The 21212-nt window shown below is 51.2% G+C and overlaps 1 protein-coding gene across 1 annotated transcript; it reads right to left on the bottom strand.

Annotated features, from left to right (window-relative positions):
- Nucleotides 1-2404: 2404 nt before the first annotated feature.
- LOC144718587 (uncharacterized) lies at nucleotides 2405-20944 on the bottom strand. Its single transcript, XM_078593961.1, has 6 exons — nucleotides 20809-20944; nucleotides 18931-18974; nucleotides 15439-15504; nucleotides 13997-14063; nucleotides 6576-7011; nucleotides 2405-6544 (listed from the first exon to the last, which is right to left on the bottom strand). Exons 1-6 carry the CDS (start codon nucleotides 20875-20877, stop codon nucleotides 5952-5954), a joined length of 1275 nt encoding a protein of 424 aa, XP_078450087.1. The 5' UTR covers nucleotides 20878-20944; the 3' UTR covers nucleotides 2405-5951.
- Between the last annotated feature and the right edge of the window lie 268 nt (nucleotides 20945-21212).

Below are 21212 nucleotides of genomic sequence, written 5' to 3' on the forward strand. Positions count from 1 at the left end.
TGATGTCTGTGGGGGAATCATTCCAGTACCGACACAGTTGTCACACAGATGAGTACGGATACACTTGCACCGATGACTCCTAAAGCGGAAGAGACCAGTGTCAAAGCAGCTATGTACAGAGTCACGCTACCTCGCCGGTGATCTACAGTAAATCACCTGGACGGCCACACGTGCGAGTATGGCCACGCTCTGCTGATGATTCCTAAAGAGCGTGGCAACCAGTGTCAACATAGCGATGTATCGACGATTTATCGAGGAGTTCGGATGCCTCACTGATGAGCCGTATGAACACTGAAGCCAGTACTGACAAAGTTGTCACACAGATTAGTAGGGCCATGCTGAACTGATGACTCCTAATGCGGATGAGATCAGTATCAACACAGTGGTTACAAATACAGTCGTAGGACTGACCTCACTGATGAGAAATATATATTGATGCAGCGGTTACATTTGTTAGCAGAGCTGCACTAGACTGATGAACTCTAATAAGTGTGAAACCTGCAATCATTCTTAAGTTACATAGCTTAGTACAGCTACACTACAGCGATGATCTCCAGTAAGTGTGAAACCTACAATGACCCTGTAGCCACATTGCTGAGTCCAGCTGCACTACACTGATGATCCCTAGCAAGTGTGAAACCTACACTGATGCTGTAGCCACATTGCTTAGTACAGTTGCACTACGCTGATGATCTCTAGCAAGTGTGAAACCTACACTGATGCTGTAGCCACATTGCTGAGTACAGCTGCACTACGCTGATGATCCCTAGCAAGTGTGAAACCTACACTGATGCTGTAGCCACATTGCTGAGTCCAGCTGCACTACACTGATGATCCCTAGCAAGTGTGAAACCTACACTGATGCTGTAGCCACATTGCTTAGTCCAGTTGCACTACGCTGATGATCTCTAGCAAGCGTGAAACCTACAATGACCCTGTAGCCACATTGCTTAGTACAGCTGCACTACGCTGATGATCTCTAGCAAGCGTGAAACCTACAATGACCCTGTAGCCACATTGCTTAGTACAGCTGCACTACGCTGATGATCTCTAGCAAGCGTGAAACCTACAATGACCCTGTAGCCACATTGCTTAGTACAGCTGCACTACGCTGATGATCTCTAGCAAGTGTGAAACCTACAATGACCCTGTAGTCACATTGCTTAGTACAGCTGCACTACACTGATGATCTCTAGCAAGTGTGAAACCTACAATGACCCTGTAGCCACATTGCTTAGTACAGCTGCACTACACTGATGATCTCCAGTAAGTGTGAAACCTACAATGACCCTGTAGCCACATTGCTTAGTACAGCTGCACTACACTGATGATCTCTAGCAAGCGTGAAACCTACAATGACCCTGTAGTCACATTGCTGAGTACAGCTGCACTACACTGATGATCTCTAGCAAGTGTGAAACCTACACTGATGCTGTAGCCACATTGCTGAGTCCAGCTGCACTACACTGATGATCCCTAGCAAGTGTGAAACCTACACTGATGCTGTAGCCACATTGCTGAGTACAGCTGCACTACACTGATGATCTCTAGCAAGTGTGAAACCTACACTGATGCTGTAGCCACATTGCTGAGTCCAGCTGCACTACACTGATGATCCCTAGCAAGTGTGAAACCTACACTGATGCTGTAGCCACATTGCTGAGTACAGCTGCACTACACTGATGATCCCTAGCAAGTGTGAAACCTACAATGACCCTGTAGTCACATTGCTTAGTACAGCTGCACTACGCTGATGATCTCTAGCAAGCGTGAAACCTGCATTGACGCTGCAGTCACGCACTGCTTAGCGCAGCGGGCACGACCCTGTTCCGAACGTGGGCGAGACCCAGTCAACCGCAGCCGTCACGTCGCTGATGAGCGGGCGATGAGCAAACGGCTGTGGCACGCATCGCGCCGATGACGGCACGGCACGGTGCAGGGAAGTGGAACTCGCGGGCACCAGGAGCCGAGCCGCTCCTGGAAGGCCATACATCGTGCCGCCGGCTCGAAGAAACCCGCGGAATCAAATCAAGAGGCGACTCATCTTCTTGGTTCTTTCGGTAAAGTCACGTGGAGGGGAAGTAATAAAACAATAAAAATAAAACATAATAAAATAAAATAATTCTCACGACGTTTCGGCTACAACGCAAGCAGCCGTCTTCCCTTCTACGTGACTTTACCGAAAGAACCAAGAAGATGAATCCCTGCAGTCACGAAAGCTTTAAATCGAAATTCAAGAGGCTACTCATTTGTGCACGCACACGAAGAGAAACCTCCCCCCTAACCCCCCCCCACCCCCCGACTATGAACCATACTTCACCCACTTTTTGTGCTGCAATTGTGACGTTAAATATATTAATAACCAAAATGTATCTCGATCCCCCCCCCCTCCCCCCCTTCAAAAATCCCTAACACCCACGCCACGTGACCCTTGAGCAGTGCAAAGCATTGCGACTAATGACGTCATTAATTAGGGTAATTGGTTACCCGGGGCGACCCGGCCCTCCCCGTGCACCTGGGTGCAACCCTTGTGCACGGTATTAGTGTGCTCTTGTGTACCTGTGTGTGTGTGTGTACCTGTGTGTGTGTACCTGTGTGTGTGTGTGCATCTATGTGTGTGTGTGTACCTGTGTGTGTGTGCATCTGTGTGTGTGTGTGCATCTGTGTGTGTGTGTGTACCTGTGTGTGTGTGTGTGTACCTGTGTGCGTGTGTGTGTGCATCTGTGTATGTGTGTACCTGTGTGTGTGTGCATCTGTGTGTGTGTGTGTGTGTGCATCTGTGTGTGTGCATCTGTGTGTGTGTGTGTGCATCTGTGTGTGTACCTGTGTGTGTGTACCTGTGTGTGTGCATCTGTGTGTGTGTGTACCTGTGTGTGTGTGTGCATCTGTGTGTATGTGTGTGTGCATCTGTGTGTGTGTGTGCATCTGTGTGTGTACCTGTGTGTGTGTACCTGTGTGTGTGCATCTGTGTGTGTGTGTACCTGTGTGTGTGTGTGTGCATCTGTGTGTATGTGTGTGTGCATCTGTGTGTGTGTGTGTGCCTGTGTGTGTGTGCATCTGTGTGTGTGTGTACCTGTGTGTGTGTGTGCATCTGTGTGTGTGTGTGTGCATCTGTGTGTGTGTGTGTGCATCTGTGTGTGTACCTGTGTGTGTGTACCTATGTGTGTGTGTGTACCTGTGTGTGTGTGTACCTGTGTGTGTGTGTGTGCACGGTATTAGTGTGCTCTTGTGTACCTGTGTGTGTACCTGTGTGTGTGTACCTGTGTGTGTGTGTACCTGTGTGTGTGTGTGTACCTTTGTGTGTGTGTGTGTACCTGTGTGTGTGTGTGTGCATCTGTGTGTGTGCATCTGTGTGTGTGTGTGTACCTGTGTGTGTGTGTGTGCATCTGTGTGTGGGTGTGCATCTGTGTGTGTGTGTGTACCTGTGTGTGTGTACCTGTGTGCGTGTGTGTGTGCATCTGTGTATGTGTGTACCTGTGTGTGTGTGTGTGCATCTGTGTGTGGGTGTGCATCTGTGTGTGTGTGTACCTGTGTGTGTGTGTGTACCTGTGTGCGTGTGTGTGTGCATCTGTGTATGTGTGTACCTGTGTGTGTGTGTGTGCATCTGTGTGTGCATCTGTGTGTGTGTGTGCATCTGTGTGTGTGTGTGTGTGCATCTGTGTGTGTACCTGTGTGTGTGTACCTGTGTGTGTGCATCTGTGTGTGTGTGTACCTGTGTGTGTGTGCATCTGTGTGTATGTGTGTGTGCATCTGTGTGTGTGTGTGCCTGTGTGTGTGTGCATCTGTGTGTGTGTGTACCTGTGTGTGTGTGTGCATCTGTGTGTGTGTGTATCTGTGTGTTTGTGTACCTGTGTGTGTGTGTGCATCTGTGTGTGTGTGTGTACCTGTGTGCGTGTGTGTGTGCATCTGTGTATGTGTGTACCTGTGTGTGTGTGTGTGTGCATCTGTGTGTGTGTGTGCATCTGTGTGTGTGTGTGCATCTGTGTGTGTGTGTGTGCATCTGTGTGTGTACCTGTGTGTGTGTACCTGTGTGTGTGCATCTGTGTGTGTGTGTACCTGTGTGTGTGTGTGTGCATCTGTGTGTATGTGTGTGTGCATCTGTGTGTGTGTGTGCCTGTGTGTGTGTGCATCTGTGTGTGTGTGTACCTGTGTGTGTGTGTGCATCTGTGTGTGTGTGTATCTGTGTGTTTGTGTACCTGTGTGTGTGTGTGCATCTGTGTGTGTGTGTGTGTGCATCTGTGTGTGTGTGTACCTGTGAGTGTGCATCTGTGTGTGTGTACACCCCCTCGTGTGCCATGCCGGCCTTCATAGGTTCCCCGCTAACACCACTTGCCCCAAGTCTGTATAGGCTATACGGAATATATCTTCGTGTTTGTCTTTGTGTGTGTATTTACCTATGTGTAAGTACCTATGTGTAATTGTGTATACTTGTGTGTGTACCTGCACGTACTTGTATACATCTGCGTGCGAATACCTACGTGTAATTGTGTACAGGTGTGCATACTTGTGCCCGCATGTCCCAGTAAATGCCCATCAACGCGAACAACCTCCCGACGAGTACACGTGGCGGCGTGTACTCTGTTATCAGTAGACACGGTGAGTACGCGCCACATGTATATATACCCTACCGCGAGTTACACGCGGTGTGTACACGCACGTCACGTGTGCGTTGCCAGCAGTACGCGTGTCACATCCTCTGCAGGGCACGCAACCAGCCCTAAACAAAACACATGAATAACAGCGATAATTCAGCAACTATCGTAATAATAATTATTATAATAATACTGAAACCTTAGTAAAACAATGCCATCTATTGTTGAACATTGCCAAAACAATATCCGCGGCTGTGACAATTGCGGAACAAGTAAACGATCCATAACGACTACAGGCGTTGCGGAAGATGTCGAAATGTGGAATTATATCTGCACGACCCCCTCATTTGGCCTCCATCTCCTCGGCACGTCGTCCTTCAAGCGTCGTCCCTGGAGCGTCGTCCATCGAACTTTGTCCACCGAACGGTCGTCCTTCAAGCGTCGTGCGTCGACGCGTTCTGCGCTGTGCGACGCCGGATAACGTCACGGAACGCAGGAAACCCGCCAGATAAACCGAATTCGCTTGGTTCGTTTTCGTCGCGTGGCCTACGCTGTTATAGCCCCTGCAAGGAGGAGGAGGAAGAACCGTCGCCCCACCCTCCCCGATCCTGGAAGTGCTACTCCGAGCAGTTGTTCGTGATTCTGGAAGTGCACCCAAGTGGGCAGATTATGGATTAATTATGCTGCGTGCAGTCTTTTGCCGTCTCTCGCTCTATCTTCTCGGGAGTTCCGTCATCTCTCCGCGCGCACCTCCCCACCTCTTCCTCCAATCCGCACCTCGTCTCTTCCAAAGGCACATCTCGCCTTCTCGGCTCCGAGCTCCCAACTCCTGAGCCCATTCACCGCTTCCTCCTCCCGACGAATCCCCACCCACCGTCTCGGTCTCTCCTCCACGGTTCTTCCTCTTGCGTCTCACGGCTCTTGAGTCTTTCTCTCCCAGACGTCCCCCATGCTCAACCCTCCGACTTCGCCGCCCGGCACCCGTGCGAGGAAACCGTCGGCCGAGCGTCTGCTCAACGGTCGCTCGGCCTCTCTCGGTGGTTGGGGGTCTTTCGCTCCCCTCGTCCCCTCTCTGGGTTCTCTCTCTCTCTCTCTCTTGCCTCCCTCCTGTCCTGATCTTTCTCTGAGATTGATCCAGTCGCTACGCAATTTCCCGCTGGTCTCTTTCCCGCTGGTCTCTGCCACTGATTTCTATCTCCTCTCCAGGCCGTCGCCTCTCGACTCTCAGCTCCCATCGCTGCCTCTCTTCTAATCCTTAAACTCTCTCTCCACTCTCTCTCTCCGAGCAGTCTCCCCCCCCCCCCTCTCACACCGACCTCTCCTCCTCTTCCTCCTCCCCTCCACACCGCACCTCGTGTGTCACACGATGATGGTGGCGGTGGCGTTGGCGGCATTGGCGTTGGCGCTGTTGGCGCCCGCCCGCACCTTGAAGAAGCCATCCTGGCTGCCGGCCTCCCTGAAGGTGACGGTGATGAGGTGCGCCGTCACGTCCGTCACCACCACGTGCGCGTGCAGCGTGTGACGCGGGGGGCTCCACAACAACCGCTCCCGGCGCACCGCCTCGTCCACCTCGTCCATCTCCTCGTCCACCTCCATCTCCTCATCCTCCTCCTCCTCGTCCTCGTCGTCGTCGTTTTCGGTGTCGTCGCGGCCGCGGCCCCTCCTCGGCGACGACTCGGCCGGCCCGGCGCCGCCTCCTCCCCGCGCCGCCCTCGGCAGCAGCCGCCGCAGCAGCCGCCGGCGCTGCAGGTGCAGGTGGCGCCGGTGGTGGCGGCGGCGCGAGTCGGCCGTGGCGGCCGTGGCGGCGGGCGCCGGCGGGCGCCGGCACCGCGGGCGGAGGGGCCGCAGGGAGGAGCCCGGCGCCGGGCCCGAGCCCCCCCGCCCGCACGGCGCCGCGGGCCGTCCGTCGGGCGGCGCCGGGCGGCGCAGCGTCGCCGGGCGCCGGCGGCGACGGCGGCGTCTCTGCCGCAGGGCGACCGCCACCATCCCGTCGCCCCCCGCCTGCGGGGCCGCGACGGCACCGGCGCCGGCCGCCGCCACCGCCGACGGGGCTCGGAGGCGCCGTATGGAATACGCGCGGGCGGGCGACGGGGAGCGCGAGGGCGGGGGCCGCTCCTGGGTGTCGGCGGGGGGGGGGGGCGGCGGTGGCGGCCGCGGCGGCGGCGGAGGCTCGGGTCTGCATGGCGCGAGCGCCGTCGTCGTCGTCGTCAAAGTTGACGTCGTAGTCGGCGTCCCCCACGTCGTCGTCGTCTTCCTCGTCGTCGTCGTCGCCGTCGTCGTCGTCTATCACCGAGCCGCCTCTGGACTCCCCGCTCGGCGGCTCCGCGTGGAGCTCCGCGTGGAGCTGCCCCGTCGCGGTGGCGGCCACGCCGCGCGGCCGCAGGGAGGAGCGGGACGACCGCGACCCCAGGCTCGAGATCTGCGTACACACAACAACAACAACCGTCATTCGACACTAGTGGCGATGACGTCACCATGGCATCGCCACACCGGGCTAGGTACACTCCGAGGCCACGTGAAGTGGCGAAGGCTCGCCGCTGGCAGGAGGTCACGGGACAGACCCAGGTGCCGTGATTTGACTGACCGAGATGACCGGCAGACGCACGAGCCGTGGCCTCTACTATGCCAACTTGTTGGATTTTAGCCACCCGGCGCTCTGTTCGTTGTTGTGAGCGTCGCTCCTCCGCCCTCCGTTGTTGTTGGAGGGCGAGTGCCTCCAATTGCCCATTAGCATCCTTAACGAGCCTCCTCCACAGAGGCCGATGTTGACACCACTGGTACCAGTCATTGGCCCTAGATTTGAAGCTTTCGTGACTGCAAGGATTCATACTCTTAGGTTTTTTCGGTAAAGTCACGTAGGTAATAAATAAATCATAAAATATCTAATAGAAATAATAATAGACATAAACAGCCACTTGAAACTCCGATCAAAACTATCACGTTGCCATACATAGCAGGCGTGACCAAAAAGATCTCCAAAATTCTAAACAAACATAAAATCCAAGTCCGATTCAGTACAGTACATAAAATCCGTGATCTAATTCCATCTGTCAAGGATGCCATCCCTGACTTGCAATACCCTGGAGTCTACAAACTGAGTTGCAGCTGTGGTGATTGCTACATTGGGGAAACGAAACGTCATGTCTCCGATCGTGTCCGCGAGCACAAGTCAGATCTGAGACACGGCAAAATTGAGTCTTCCACCGTTGCCGATCATTGCTACAACGCTGTGGGCTCTCATGAAATTGTCTTTTCCGAGACCAAGGTGCTCTGCAAACCTTCTGGCTACCATCAAAGGTTTGTACACGAAGCCATCCGGATATACAAACACAGACACAACTTCAACCGTGATGATGGGTACAAACTGAGTAATCATTGGAAAGATCTTCTTGGTTCTTTCGGTAAAGAACCAAGAAGATGAATCCCTGCAGTCACGAAAGCTTTACATTGGAAAGATGTTATTAACCATGCAACAAAGTTTTAACTACACATATTTGGACCATCTTATTTGACAGATACTATTCTACTTTACCGAGTGTTGACATCCCCAGCGTTTAACAGCACTCTCCTTTTTGTATTTGATTGTCAACCAACACCGGGTAGTACGACAACTTGTACACCTATTGTTCTCTTTCAGCCCCCCCCCCCCCCAACACGTTCCATTCATTGGCTACCACATTCAGATAAGCCCCTCCCCCCTCCTCCTCCCTTAACTTGTATATAAGAGCTTGTCTCTTGGATTTTTGCATCACTTGATACAGTACATTTATCTGTGACGGTCTCACCTGATGACGGAGACTTGTGTTGCCTCCGAAACGCCGTGATTTATTATTTTATTTCTATTATAAAAAAAAAATGTCATTTTTTTTTTTCTTTTTTACCTACGTGACTTTACCGAAAAAACCTAAGAGTACGTGGCTTGACCGTTTAGCAACCTCTATCCGGCTGAACAAAAGCTGTTTGAGCTTGTTGTGGTGGGGCATGCGGGCTGCATGACCCAGCCAACGCAGCCTTGTCTGCCAGAGGAGCTTACCGATGGAACTTTGTCCAAATCTTTCAAGGATTATGAGCTCCGCACACAATCCATCCTGGTTAAACTCAGGATGGATCGTAGGCAGGCAAGCCTGAATGTTTCTAATGTGCGAAGATGCTCCATTAGAGGGATCCACGTTTTGCAAGCGTAGAGAAGGGAGGGCATGACTGTGGCTGAGAAGACCCAGAGCTTCGTTTGGAACAAGATACCAGGTAGCTTCCACACAGCGTTACTCAGCCAATGAAAAGATAATGCCACTCGACTGATTCGGAATAAGATGTCTGCTCCTTCTTGGTTCTTTCGGTAAAGTCACGTAGAAGGGAAGTAATGAAATAATAAAAATAAAACATAATAAACATTATTCTCACGACGTTTCGGCCACAACGCAAGCAGCCGTCCTCAGGTGAAAACCAGGTCCGTCGAGGCGACAGAGTCTGAATGAAACAGGAATTTGCATATCAAGAGGAATTTAGCATATTTATGGGAAATGCAGGAATGTGATTAGTACTACATATGCATGTGCATTATGCAGGATTAACAGCATCAAAGGGAGCTGCAGTTGCTGCTGCAGTTGCTGCTGCTGCAGTTGCTGCTGCTGCAGTTGCTGCTGCTGCAGTTGCTGCTGCTGCAGTTGCTGCTGCTGCAGTTGCTGCTGCTGCTGCTGCAGTTGCTGCTGCTGCTGCAGTTACTGCTGCTGCTGCAGTTGCTGCCTTATCCATTTTAATATAACACTATGTATTATTCTACCCACCCTAATGTGTATCACACTGCTATATATTTACTATACAATTACGACACCATACATTACTCTGCACACTGCACCATGCCAGTGAGTGGAACGCGGTCTGAAAGTCACCGTAAACGTGAACACAATCAGTTAAGATCCGAAATGGTTTATTACGTCCTTCCAATGATTGCTAAGCCAGAATCCATCTTCTCGGTTGAAATTGTCTCTGTGTTTGTATATGTGGATCGCCTCATGAACGAATCTCTCATGATAGCCAGATGGCTTGCAGAGAACCTCTGTCTTGAAGAAGTCAATGTCATGTGAGCCCACTGAATTGTCACAGTGATCTGCCACGGCTGAGGTGTTTGTCCTACCGTGTTTCAGGTCTGCTTTATGTTCACGGATGCGGTCCGAGACATGTCGTTTGGTTTCTCCAATGTAACTGCTTTCACAGAGGCAACTTAGTTTGTAGACGCCAGGGTACTGTATGTCTGAAACCACATCTTTTACAGACGGGACCAGATCACGGATTTTATGTACTGTGTTGAATCGGACCTGGATCTTGTGTTTAATCAGGATTTTGGAGATCTTTTTTGTGACCCCAGCAATGTAGGGTAAGGTGATGGTCTTGAAAGGCTCCTCAACAGGATCCTTCTTGATGGTTGGAGTGATGGCCTTGCGGATTGTGTAATCGGAGTAACCATTAGCCTTAAGAGCTTGGCGTACGTGTTTGAGTTCACTGCCAATGTGTTCTTGGTCGGAAATGCATTGGGCTCTATGGTATAGAGTCTTGATGAGGGAATTCTTCTGGGATGGATGGTGGTGGGAATCCGGTTTTAGGTAAGCATCCGTATGGGTGGCTTTCCTGTAGACAGAGTGGCTCATTGAACCATCAGGTCTCCTTTTAATTAGGACATCCAAAAAGGGTAGCTTGCAATCTTTTTCGACTTCCATGGTGAATCTGATGGCTGGGTGTATGGAATTGATGTGGTCGAGAAATTGGTCTAGAGCAGGCCGGCCATGTGGCCAGATGACAAAAGTGTCATCTACGTACCTCTTCCATAAGGTCGGGCGTAAAGTGGCAGTCTTGATGGCGTCAGTCTCAAATTTCTCCATGAAGATGTTGGCTACAACCGGAGATAGGGGGGAGCCCATTGGGGTGCCCTCAATTTGCTTGTAGAAAGTTCCATTCCAGGTGAAGTATGTATTGGTTAAGCAGTGTCTCACCAGGGGGGGTACCCCAGCATTCAGTCCTTGATGAACCAAGTCTTCAATGATTGCGATGGTGTCAGGTACAGGAACTTTGGTGAATAAGGAAACCACATCAAAACTGACAAGCAGGTCGTCTGGGGACAGGGCAATCCCCTTGATTGTCGATACCAGGTCAGTAGAGTTTAGTACCGCAGAGGTGTTTTTTCCAGTGAAAGGCCGTAGGATTTCAGACAAAAAACGAGCCAGTTTATAGGTGGGGGAGTTGATAGTAGAGACAATGGGACGAAGAGGTGTATCTTCTTTATGTATCTTTGGCAAGCCGTATAATCTTGGTGGCCTGGCTGCAGAAGGTTTCAACGAGAACTGTTTGGTCTGATCAATTAATGCGGTTGAATCAGAAATGACTTTCTTGGTTTTAGAGACGAGGCTGTTGGTGGGGTCTCTTTTTATTTTTGTATAGCTGCCATCGTTGAGTAGTTGTTGGATTTTGTTGTTGTATTCTGTTTTGTCCATGATGACAGTGGCATTGCCTTTGTCGGCTGAGAGGATGACAATGTCATCCCTCTTTTTTAATTGAGCTAATTCAAAACGCTCATCTTTGCTGATGTTGCTAGCTGGCATCTTAGCGTTTTTGAGGGTTGCAGAGATGTATTACTTCCCTTCTACGTGACTTTACCGAAAGAACCAAGAAGATGAATCCCTGCAGTCACGAAAGCTTAAAATCAAAATTTAAGATGTCTGCTGTTAAACCGGTCATAAGGACACTGCCCAGGTATGGAAGCCTCTCCTCTCTCTCAACTGCCCCATCACCAATGTGGAGTTGAGAGGGTGGAGTTTTTGATGACACAAAATACCCAGACAGGTGCTTAGTTTTGGAGGGGCTGATGGTAAGGCCCCACCTCTTAGTAGTACGCTCCAGGTCAAGCAGCAGCGCCTCCAACTTCTTCTCTGAGTGAGCAGCAATCACCAGATCACCAGCATACATAACATGGTTGACCAATAAAGAGCCATCCCATGACCGCACCTGGGCAGCATTGATCAGCCTCCCATTGTATCTATACCATATGGAGATTCCTCCGGTATAGCCATGGAAGGCTTCTCGAACTATGTGGTCGAAAAATATGTTAAGTAATGAAGGCGCCAGAGGACATCCTTGTCGCACTCCAAGGTCAATAGGGAATGGCTCACGGCCACACAGCTTTACCCGGGCTTACCTACCATCATGAAGGTGTTTCATGATTGTGAGCAGAGAGTCAGAGACTCTGAATGTAGAAAGAACAACCCAGAGCCCAGGCCTATTGATGGTTTCATAGGCCTTGATTACATACACACACACACACACACGTGCGTGTCCACGTGGGCAATGGCGGAGCCAGGATTTTCAGGTAGGGGGGCAACCCCTCCAGCAATGAAAAATGATAGAGGAGTTGTTAGTAAGTGAGGACTTGTCCCTTGCTTTTTATTCGATGCGATTCCGGCGATGGCGCAGCCATCGATCGAGGGTCGAATTCGAACCATGTCGTGTGATCGGCATCGCGCTCGCTGAAGGTGAATGCCTTCAGGGAAGTCGTGTCCTGTGTATACACAACTGCGCACAATTATGAGTCACTTATAACTGCTTTGCTGTTACTTATTGCCAATTATGGAGTATTGTCCTATCATGTCATAGAGTCCCTGGCATATAATAATATGCTACACAGTGGCAGTATGGGTCGCAAAATGCCGATTTATTACTAATAAACCCCAATGATCCCATCGAAATTATGGATTTCGATCGGATCATTGGGGGGGCACGTGCCACCCCACCCCCCCTACTGGCTCTGCCAGTGCACGTGGGTGTGCGTATACACATGCAACAATGCAATTTGGACTTGTACTGCGTCAACTCTAACCCTGACCCTAACCCTGACTCTAACATTAACCCTGACTCTAAACCCAACATTGACTCAAACCCTGACCCTGACTCTGACTCTAATCCTAACCTTGACTCTTTAACCCTTGCCTTGACTCGTTCCCTGACCTTGAATCTAACCTGTTTTTCTTAAATTAAGTACAACAACGAAGCAAACGGAAATCAGAGCAAAAACAACCACCACAGAGAGACTGGCAATTCTCATGTTAAACTAATCTTGATTTGAAGCTTTCGTGACTGCAGGAATCCATACTCTTTGGTTCTTTCGGTAAAGTCACGTGGTGTATAAAATAAAATAAATCACGACGTTTCGATCGCATCACAAGCGGTCGTCCTCAGGCGGAAAACAATATAATCCAGCAGTGGAACTGCTGAACTAATTACCGATCCAATGCTGCCAATGAAGCTGCTGCTGCTCATGCTGCGTTGGCAGTGGTGGTGCACAAGCACAACCAACAACACTTGAGCACATTCTTCAACAGGATTGCCTCGAGGTGTTGTGCAATAACCCTTCTTGCGGGGCGCATACATGTGAAAGAAAGCCAGCCATTGCCCGATACGTCACTACATATTTACGTGATGTGTTGTTGTCCTTCCCCTGCACCTCCAATTAGCACGGTTGGCTACGTGCAGTGGTGTTAAACAAGTGCAACATGCATACAGTATATAGATATGTTATTCTTATGAGGCCAAAGCGTTATCGACGGTTGCGTAATTCTTCTTGGTTCTTTCGGTAAAGTCACGTAGAAGGGAAATAATAATATAATAAAAATAAAACATTTAATAATTCTCACGACGTTTCGGCCACAACGCAAGCAGCAGTCCTCAGGTGAAGAATGAAACACCACCAAGCTTGGAGCGTATATTTAAGCTGGGTTGGAGGGGGGGAGGTGGGAAGAAGAGCGCCTTGACAAAATAATTTGCATATCAAGAGGAATTTAGCATATTTATGTGAAATGCGTAGGAGGTGGGCGGGGGGTTTCAAAGTCATATTATGCCCGTGCATTATGCAGGATTATCAGCATCAAAGGGAGGGGGATAGGGGGTAGCATTATACTGGTAGGAACGAAGTGAATCAGCCTACAATAGATTATATCGTCCGTCCGTCCAATGTCCGATTAGGTGTAGCAACATCCCCCCCTACTGCAAACACTTGACAGGACCCTACAAAAACCTTTAGACTCAGTGAGGCTTTCCTGGCTAAACAAGTGTAACATTCCCTTATAATTCCCTGAGATAGTTTTTAATTAAAACATTTAAATTAAAAATTAACTCACAGCGGCCTAAAGCCTACAGCTAAGCCTAAAGCCTAGAACTAGGCCTCAAACTCTCCCTTCGTATCGTACCCCCGCCATTTCATTTTATTATAGCCATTCATTTGTTCGTTCCTACCAGCCCACCCCGCAGGGACCTGCTTGACGTTCTCTGGTAAACTCGAATGGGTTGGAAAGGCGTCAGGGTGCCGTCTCTGGCAACGGCGGCTTGCCCCGGAGTTCTAACGGCGACACGTGACGTCTGACCTGCAGCACGAGTCTCCTGGAGCGAGGGCCTCTCCTCCGCAGACCAATCGCTCGGTCCCTCTGCTCCCTGCGCACAGAGACGACGACAATCCCTTTAACAGACCGTCGGGTCGAGTGCTGTTAGCGAGTTGCACCTATGAAGGCCGGCGCAGCATACAACGGGGTGGCCTGCTACCACTGACTTCCCAGTGCTGATGTTTAGTACAAAGACAAAGATCCCCCGTATAGCCTTAACAGACTGTAGCGGCAAGTGCTGTTAGCGAGCACCTATGAAGGCCGGCACGGCACACGAGGGGGTGGGTGGCCAACACCGCGCCCGGCCGCCTTTGTCTCCCCAGCGGCGATGTTTACACATCGCACTAGGTACTCATTGTAGGCTGAGTCGACCTAGGGGAGGCCCGGGACCGGTTCAGATAATCGTCACTGATGGTGTTGGCCGTGAGCGGGAATCGAACTCGGGTCGCCGGGTTCACAGCGCAGCGCGCTAACCGCTGCACCACCGCTCCCCACAATGATGTTTAGTACACACACACAGACACACACACCGCACGAGGTACGCAGGTGCGGCTGCGTTGAACTAAGGGAGGTCCAGGACCCCGTTCAGATATTAATCACCAATGTTGGGCCATGAGCAGGAATTGACCTGGGACCGCCGGGTTCACAGCGCAGTGCGTCAACTACTGCGCCACCGCTCTCCACACACACACACAAAGACAACAAAGATGCCCTGTGTAGCTTTAACAGACTGTAGCACAGAGGTCGCAAACGGTTTTTGATTCCTTACCCGTACCCGTACCCGGCCGCACCAGGGTCGCAAACGGGTACCCGTACCCGTACCCGGCCGTACCCGTACCCTACCCGTACCCGGCCGGGTACGGGTAGGGTACGGGTATCGGGTACCTGATTGCGACCTCTTGGATGAAGCCATGTTGCAGGCGCGGGTGGGTTGATTCTAGGAACTTGAATTGTGAGAAGAGACAAGACGTTGGGAAATGAGTGACAAACGGTGACTCACCAGTGACTCACTGTCTACCCGTACCCGTACCCGGCCGCACCAGGGTCGCAAACGGGTACCCGTACCCGGCCGGGTACGGGTAGCCGGGTATCGGGTAGGGTACGGGTATCGGGTACCCGGTTGCGACCTCTGCTGTAGCAGCAAGTGCTGTTCACGAGCGCCTATGAAGGCCGGCATGGCACACGAGGGAGTGGGTGGTCAGCACCGCGCCCAACCGCCTTTGTCTCCCCAAGTGACGATGTTCACACGCAGCACAAGATACTCATTTGAAGATTTGACTGCGGGGAGGCCCAGGACCGGTGATGATCCTCGTCACTGGTGTCGACTGTGAGCGCGGCGCGCTGACAGCGACACCGCCGCAGACACACACACAAAGTGTCATGTCAGTGCACACACTCACCTCCTCACCAAAACCCAACTCTCTCACCTCTCTTCGTAGGCCATCACGAGGCGAGGGTCGAGGATGTTTTCTTCTGGTTCCCACGTGCTATACCTGATGGCGTCATCATCCAAATCATCATGAGCGAGAGCAGTAGCATCATCAGCAGTGTAACTAAATCCAAGGCGTGAATAATCCACGACCACCACCAGATGAGTCTCTGACGAGCACGTTCATCTGACATCATGACCATAACCAGCATCACCACGACAACAATAATTACCATGACCACAATTATCACCACTATCACAGTCACCACCATCACAATCTGTCATCACCACCATCAACATTCACACCACCCACAACATCACCACCACCGTCACCAACATTTACACCATCCACATCACCGTAAAAAAAATACACCAATCAACACCATTATCGATCACCTCCATTCGCAACATTCTAGATTTGAAGCTTTCGTGACTGCAAGGATTCATATTCTTAGGTTTTTTCGGTAAAGTCACGTAGGTAAAACAATTTTAATTAATAAAAGTAAAATAAAAATCACGACGTTTCGGAGGCAACACAAGCTTCCGTCTTCAGGTGGAACCGTCACAGCACGATAGCTGTATCAAGTGAGAGAAAATCCAATAAACAGTATTTGTATATATACTGGTTGAGGGTGGGAGGAGCCAAGGTAGACCCTGAATATTATTTTTGTGAGGTTCGGTGCGGCTGAAGCACGCTGTTAGGAATGAGCCTTTGTTGTGTAAACTAATTAATTTAATTTTTTTTACCTACGTGACTTTACGGAACACAGGTCCCTGCGGGGTGGGCTGGTAGGAACGAATAACAAAAGAATATAAACATAATGTATTATTACACTTGTTTAGCCAGGAAAGCCTCACTGAGTCTAAAGGTTTTTGTAGGGTCCTGCCAAGTGTTTGCAGTAGGGGGCGATGTTGCTACACCTAATCGGACGATACGAAGAGAGAGTTTGAGGCCTAGTTCTAGGCTTTAGGCCTAGCTGTAGGCTTTAGGCCGCTGTGAGTTAATTTTTAATTTAAATGTTTTAATTATTAATGTAAAAGCTTTAAATGTAAATGTTTCTATTTAAAAAAAACATCAGGGAATGTAACATTGTTAAACATTAACTCCCTTTCACACACGCGGGGGTACAATACGAAGGGAGAGTTTGAGGCCTAGTTCTAGGCTTTAGGCCTAGCTGTAGGCTTTAGGCCGCTGTGAGTTAATTTTTAATTTAAATGTTTTAATTATCAATTTAAAAGCTTTAAATGTAAATGTTTCTATTTAAAAAAAACATCAGGGAATGTAACATTGTTAAACATTAACTCCCTTTCACACATGCAGGGGGTACGATACGAAGGGAGAGTTTGAGGCCTAGTTCTAGGCTTACAGCCGAGCTGTAGGCTTTAGGCCGCTGTGAGTTAATTTTTAATTTAAATGTTTTAATTAAAAGCTATCTCAGGGAATTATAAGGGAATGTTACACTTGTTTAGCCAGGAAAGCGTCACTGAGTCTAAAGGTTTTTGTAGGGTCCTGCCAAATGTTTGCAGTAGGGGGCGATGTTGCTAGACGGACGGACAGACGATATAATCTATTGTAGGCTGGTTCACTTCATTCCTACCAGTATAATGTATTGTAGGCTGGGTCATTGTTCCTACCAGTATTAATTTCCCGCGAAAAGTTAACCGGTGAGGTTGTGGCGTGACGTTATCGCAGTGAGGCGCGCGCTCATTGGTCGTTGGGTCTCCTAGCAACGGTCTGTGGCTTGTGAGAGATTTTATTACATCAGAAATTAGAACAGTTTTCCCTCACTGCGTGAATTACACGCAGCTATTGTTTTAGTAACGCTAAATTCGCATTCAAATAAATTTTACGTCCCCAGTAATTCATTCTTACGACAACCAACCACGCGCCCGCGGCGCGCGCATCCAATGGCAGCGCGACTGAACCGACCCCCCCACCCCCAGCAAGACGCCTCGCGATTGGTCCGCTGGACTCCACGTGCTTGTTTCTTCCGACAAATCACGACACGCGCGGGAACCGATCACGCGAGACGCGGGATACGATTGGTTAACGCACCCCTCACGTGACGTATTTCTACCTCCTTTCTGCTCTGCCCCTCCCACACTCCGCCCCCATGGTCTTGACCTGTTGGGGTAAGCCACGCCCCTATCACTATTAGCACCGCCTTCTCGCCTCCGGTACTGTATTCTCGACTGTAGACTCCGCCCCTTTTCGCCAACGGCCCCTCCCTCCATCACGCAAAGCTCCGCCTCACACCGCTTGACCCCGCCCCGGTCCCCCGTGGCCCCGCTCCGCCCCCGTGGCCCCGCCCTCCACCCGCGTAACCCCGCCCCGGCCACCCGTGGCCCCGCCCCATCTCGGTGTCCCCGCCCCCAGCTCGTGGCCCCGCCCCTTACCGCCGTAACCTCGCCCCAACCCCGCGTAGCCCCGCACTCCACCTCGTGGCCACGCCCCCTGCCGCCGTAGCCCCGCCCAGCCCCACGTAGCCCCGCCCCCTACCGCTATAGCCCCACCCAATACACCCCTAGCGGGGGAGAGATTCCCAGGCCTGGCTCTAGGCTGGAGACCCGTCGACGACGGGGGGGTAGGGAGTTTATTTTAATGTAAAAGCTTTCAATTTAAATGTTTCTATTTAAAAAAAACATCAGGGAATGTAACATTGTTAAACATTAACTCCCTTTCACACACGCGGGGGTACGATACGAAGGGAGAGTTTGAGGCCTAGTTCTAGGCTTTAGGCTTAGCTGTAGGCTTTAGGCCGCTGTGAGTTAATTTATAAATTAAAAACTATTTGAGGGAATTAGAAGGGAATGTTACACTTGTTTAGCCAGGAAAGCCTCACTGAGTGTAAAGGTCTTTGTAGGGTCCTGCCAAGTGTTTGCAGTAGGGGGCGATGTTGCTACACCTAATCGGACGATACGAAGGGAGAGTTTGAGGCCTAGTTCTAGGCTTTAGGCCTAGCTGTAGGCTTTAGGCCGCTGTGAGTTCATTTTTAATTTAAATGTTTTAAATATTAATGTAAAAGCTTTAAATGTAAATGTTTATATTTAGAAACATCAGGGAATGTAACATTGTTAACATTAACTCAATTTCACACACGCGGGGGTACGATACGAAGGGAGAGTTTGAGGCCTAGTTCTAAGCTTTAGGCCTAGCTGTAGGCTTTAGGCCGCTGTGAGTTTATTTTTAATTTAAATGTTTTAATTAAAAGCTATCTCAGGGAATTATAAGGGAATGTTACACTTGTTTAGCCAGGAAAGCATCACTGAGTCTAAAGGTTTTTGTAGGGTCCTGCCAAGTGTTTGCAGTAGGGGGCGATGTTGCTACACGGACGGACGGACGGACGATATAATCTATTGTAGGCTGGTTCACTTCATTCCTACCAGTAAAACCTAAGAATAACATTCGCAACATCACCAATCACCGTCATCACCATAATCATTGCTGCCACCAACGCCATCACCAAAGTCATGATGAGGTGCTACTCACTTTGGAGACCATCCCTTCCACTTGACCAGGTATTGAACCATTCCCTGTGGAGGTGACAAGGTGGGCAATGAGGTGAATCACGTGACATGACGTCACCTCTGCACAAAGCACACGGCGCGTATGAATGTGTGTTGAGGTGTGTGTGTGTATAGAGTGTAATGTGTGTGTGTAGGGAGAGAAAAACGGCGGCCGGGCGTGGTGCTGGCCACCCACCCCACGTGTGCCGTGCCGGCCTTCATAGGCGTTGGCTTACAGCACTTGCCCCAACAGTCTGTTCAAGGCTATACGGGGGATCTTTGTTTTTGTGTGTAAATGTGTGTGTGTAGGTGTGTGTGCAGGTGTCTGTGTGTGTAGATGTGTGTGTGTAGGTGTGTGTGCAGGTGTCTGTGTGTGTAGGTGTGTGTGTGTAGGTGTGTAGGTGTATGTGTGTGTAGATGTGTGTGTGTAGGTGTGTGTGCAGGTGTCTGTATGTGTAGGTGTGTGGGTGTAGGTGTGTGTGTAGGTGTATGTGTGTGTAGGTGTGTAAGTGTGCAGGTATCTGTGTGTGTAGGTGTGTGGGTGTAGGTGTGTAAGTGTGTAGGTGTATGTGTGTGTCGGTGTGTGTGCAGGTGTGCCGGTGGTCCCCGGGGCAATCCACCGCCACAACTCCCAATCGGTGATGGGGCAGTTGTGGAGAGAGTGGAGAGTTTCCCATACCTGGGCAGTGTGCTTATGACAGGCTCCGGTTTCACAGCAGAGGTCTCACTCCGAATCAGTCGAGCGGCAATATCTTTTCGTTGGTTGCGTAACGCTGTGTGGAAGCTACCTGGTCTGTCGCTCCGCACGAAGCTTCGGGTCTTCTCGGCCACAGTCATTCCCTCCCTTCTCTACGCTTGTGAAACGCGGACCCCCCTAATGGAACATCTTTGCCGGTTAGAAACATTTAGGCTGGCCTGCCTACGATCAATCCTGGGTTTAACCAGGCTGGATTGTGTAAGCTCACAAATCCTCGAAAGATCTGGACAAAGTCCCATCGGTGAGCACCTCCAGCAGGCAAGGCTGCATTGGCTGGGCCATGTAGCCCGCATAACCAATCACCGCATGCCCAAACAGCTTTTGTTCGGCCGGATCAAGGGGGCTAAACGGGCGCGGCACGGGCTAGAGTAGAGATGGAGTGATGTGGTACAGGAGGACGTGGAGCTGAGTGGACTTGCCGATGACTGGTACCAGCGGTGTCAAGATCGGCCTCTGTGGAGGAGGCTCGTGAAGGACGCTACTGGGCAGTTGGAGGCAGTCGCCCTCCAACAACAACGGAGGGCGGAGGAGCGACGCTCACAACAACGAGTGGAGCGCCGGGCGGCTAAAGCACAGCAAGTTGGCACAGTAGGGTGCACAAGTGGTGCATCAGCCAGTCATCTCGGTCATCTCAGTCAGTCGACCTGTGGCACCTGGGTCTGCCCCGTGACCTGCCAGCGGGCGTTCGACACTTCACATGGCCTCAAGGTGCACATGGCCTGGCACAAGCGTCGTGGTGACGTCATCGCCACTTAGTGGCAAATGGCGGTTGTATATGTGAGTAGGGAGCGGTGGTGTAGCGGTTAGCGTGCTCCGCTATGAACCTGACGACCCGGGTTCGATTCCCGCTCACGGCCAACACCCAGTGACGATTATCTCAACCGGTCCTGGGCCTCCCTTAGGTCGACTCAGCCTGAAATGAGTACCTGGTGCGGTGTGTAAACATCACCACAGGGGAGACAAAGGCGGTCGGGCGTGGTGCTGGCCACCCACCCCCCTCGTGTGCCGTGCCGGCCTTCATAGGCGCTCTCTAACAGCACTTGCCCCAACACTCTGTCAAGTCTATACGGGGGATCTTTGTCTGTGTGTGTCTTGTGTGGTCACCTTGCGAATTCTCTTTTTGTTGATCCTCTCCACCGCGAACACGCGTTCCCCCACCGCAGACAGCTCCATCGCCGCGTGTCCATGCGACGGGCTCGCCCTCACCTCGTCGCCCTCACCTCGTCGCCCTCACCTCGTCGCCCTCACCTCGTCGCCCTCACCTCGTCGCCCTCCCCTCGTCGCCCTCACCTCGTCGTCCTCCCCTCGTCGCCCTCACCTCGTCGCCCTCCCCTCGTCGCCCTCCCCTCGTCGCCCTCACCTCGTCGTCCTCCCCTCGTCGCCCTCACCTCGTCGCCCTCACCTCGTCGCCCTCCCCTCGTCGCCCTCACCTCGTCGCCCTCACCTCGTCGCCCTCACCTCGTCGCCCTCACCTCGTCGCCCTCCCCTCGTCGTCCTCCCCCCCCCCC

Source organism: Lampetra planeri, chromosome 5, assembly GCF_965212315.1.
Source record: "Lampetra planeri chromosome 5, kcLamPlan1.2.h2, whole genome shotgun sequence".
NCBI classification, from domain to species: domain Eukaryota; kingdom Metazoa; phylum Chordata; class Hyperoartia; order Petromyzontiformes; family Petromyzontidae; genus Lampetra; species Lampetra planeri.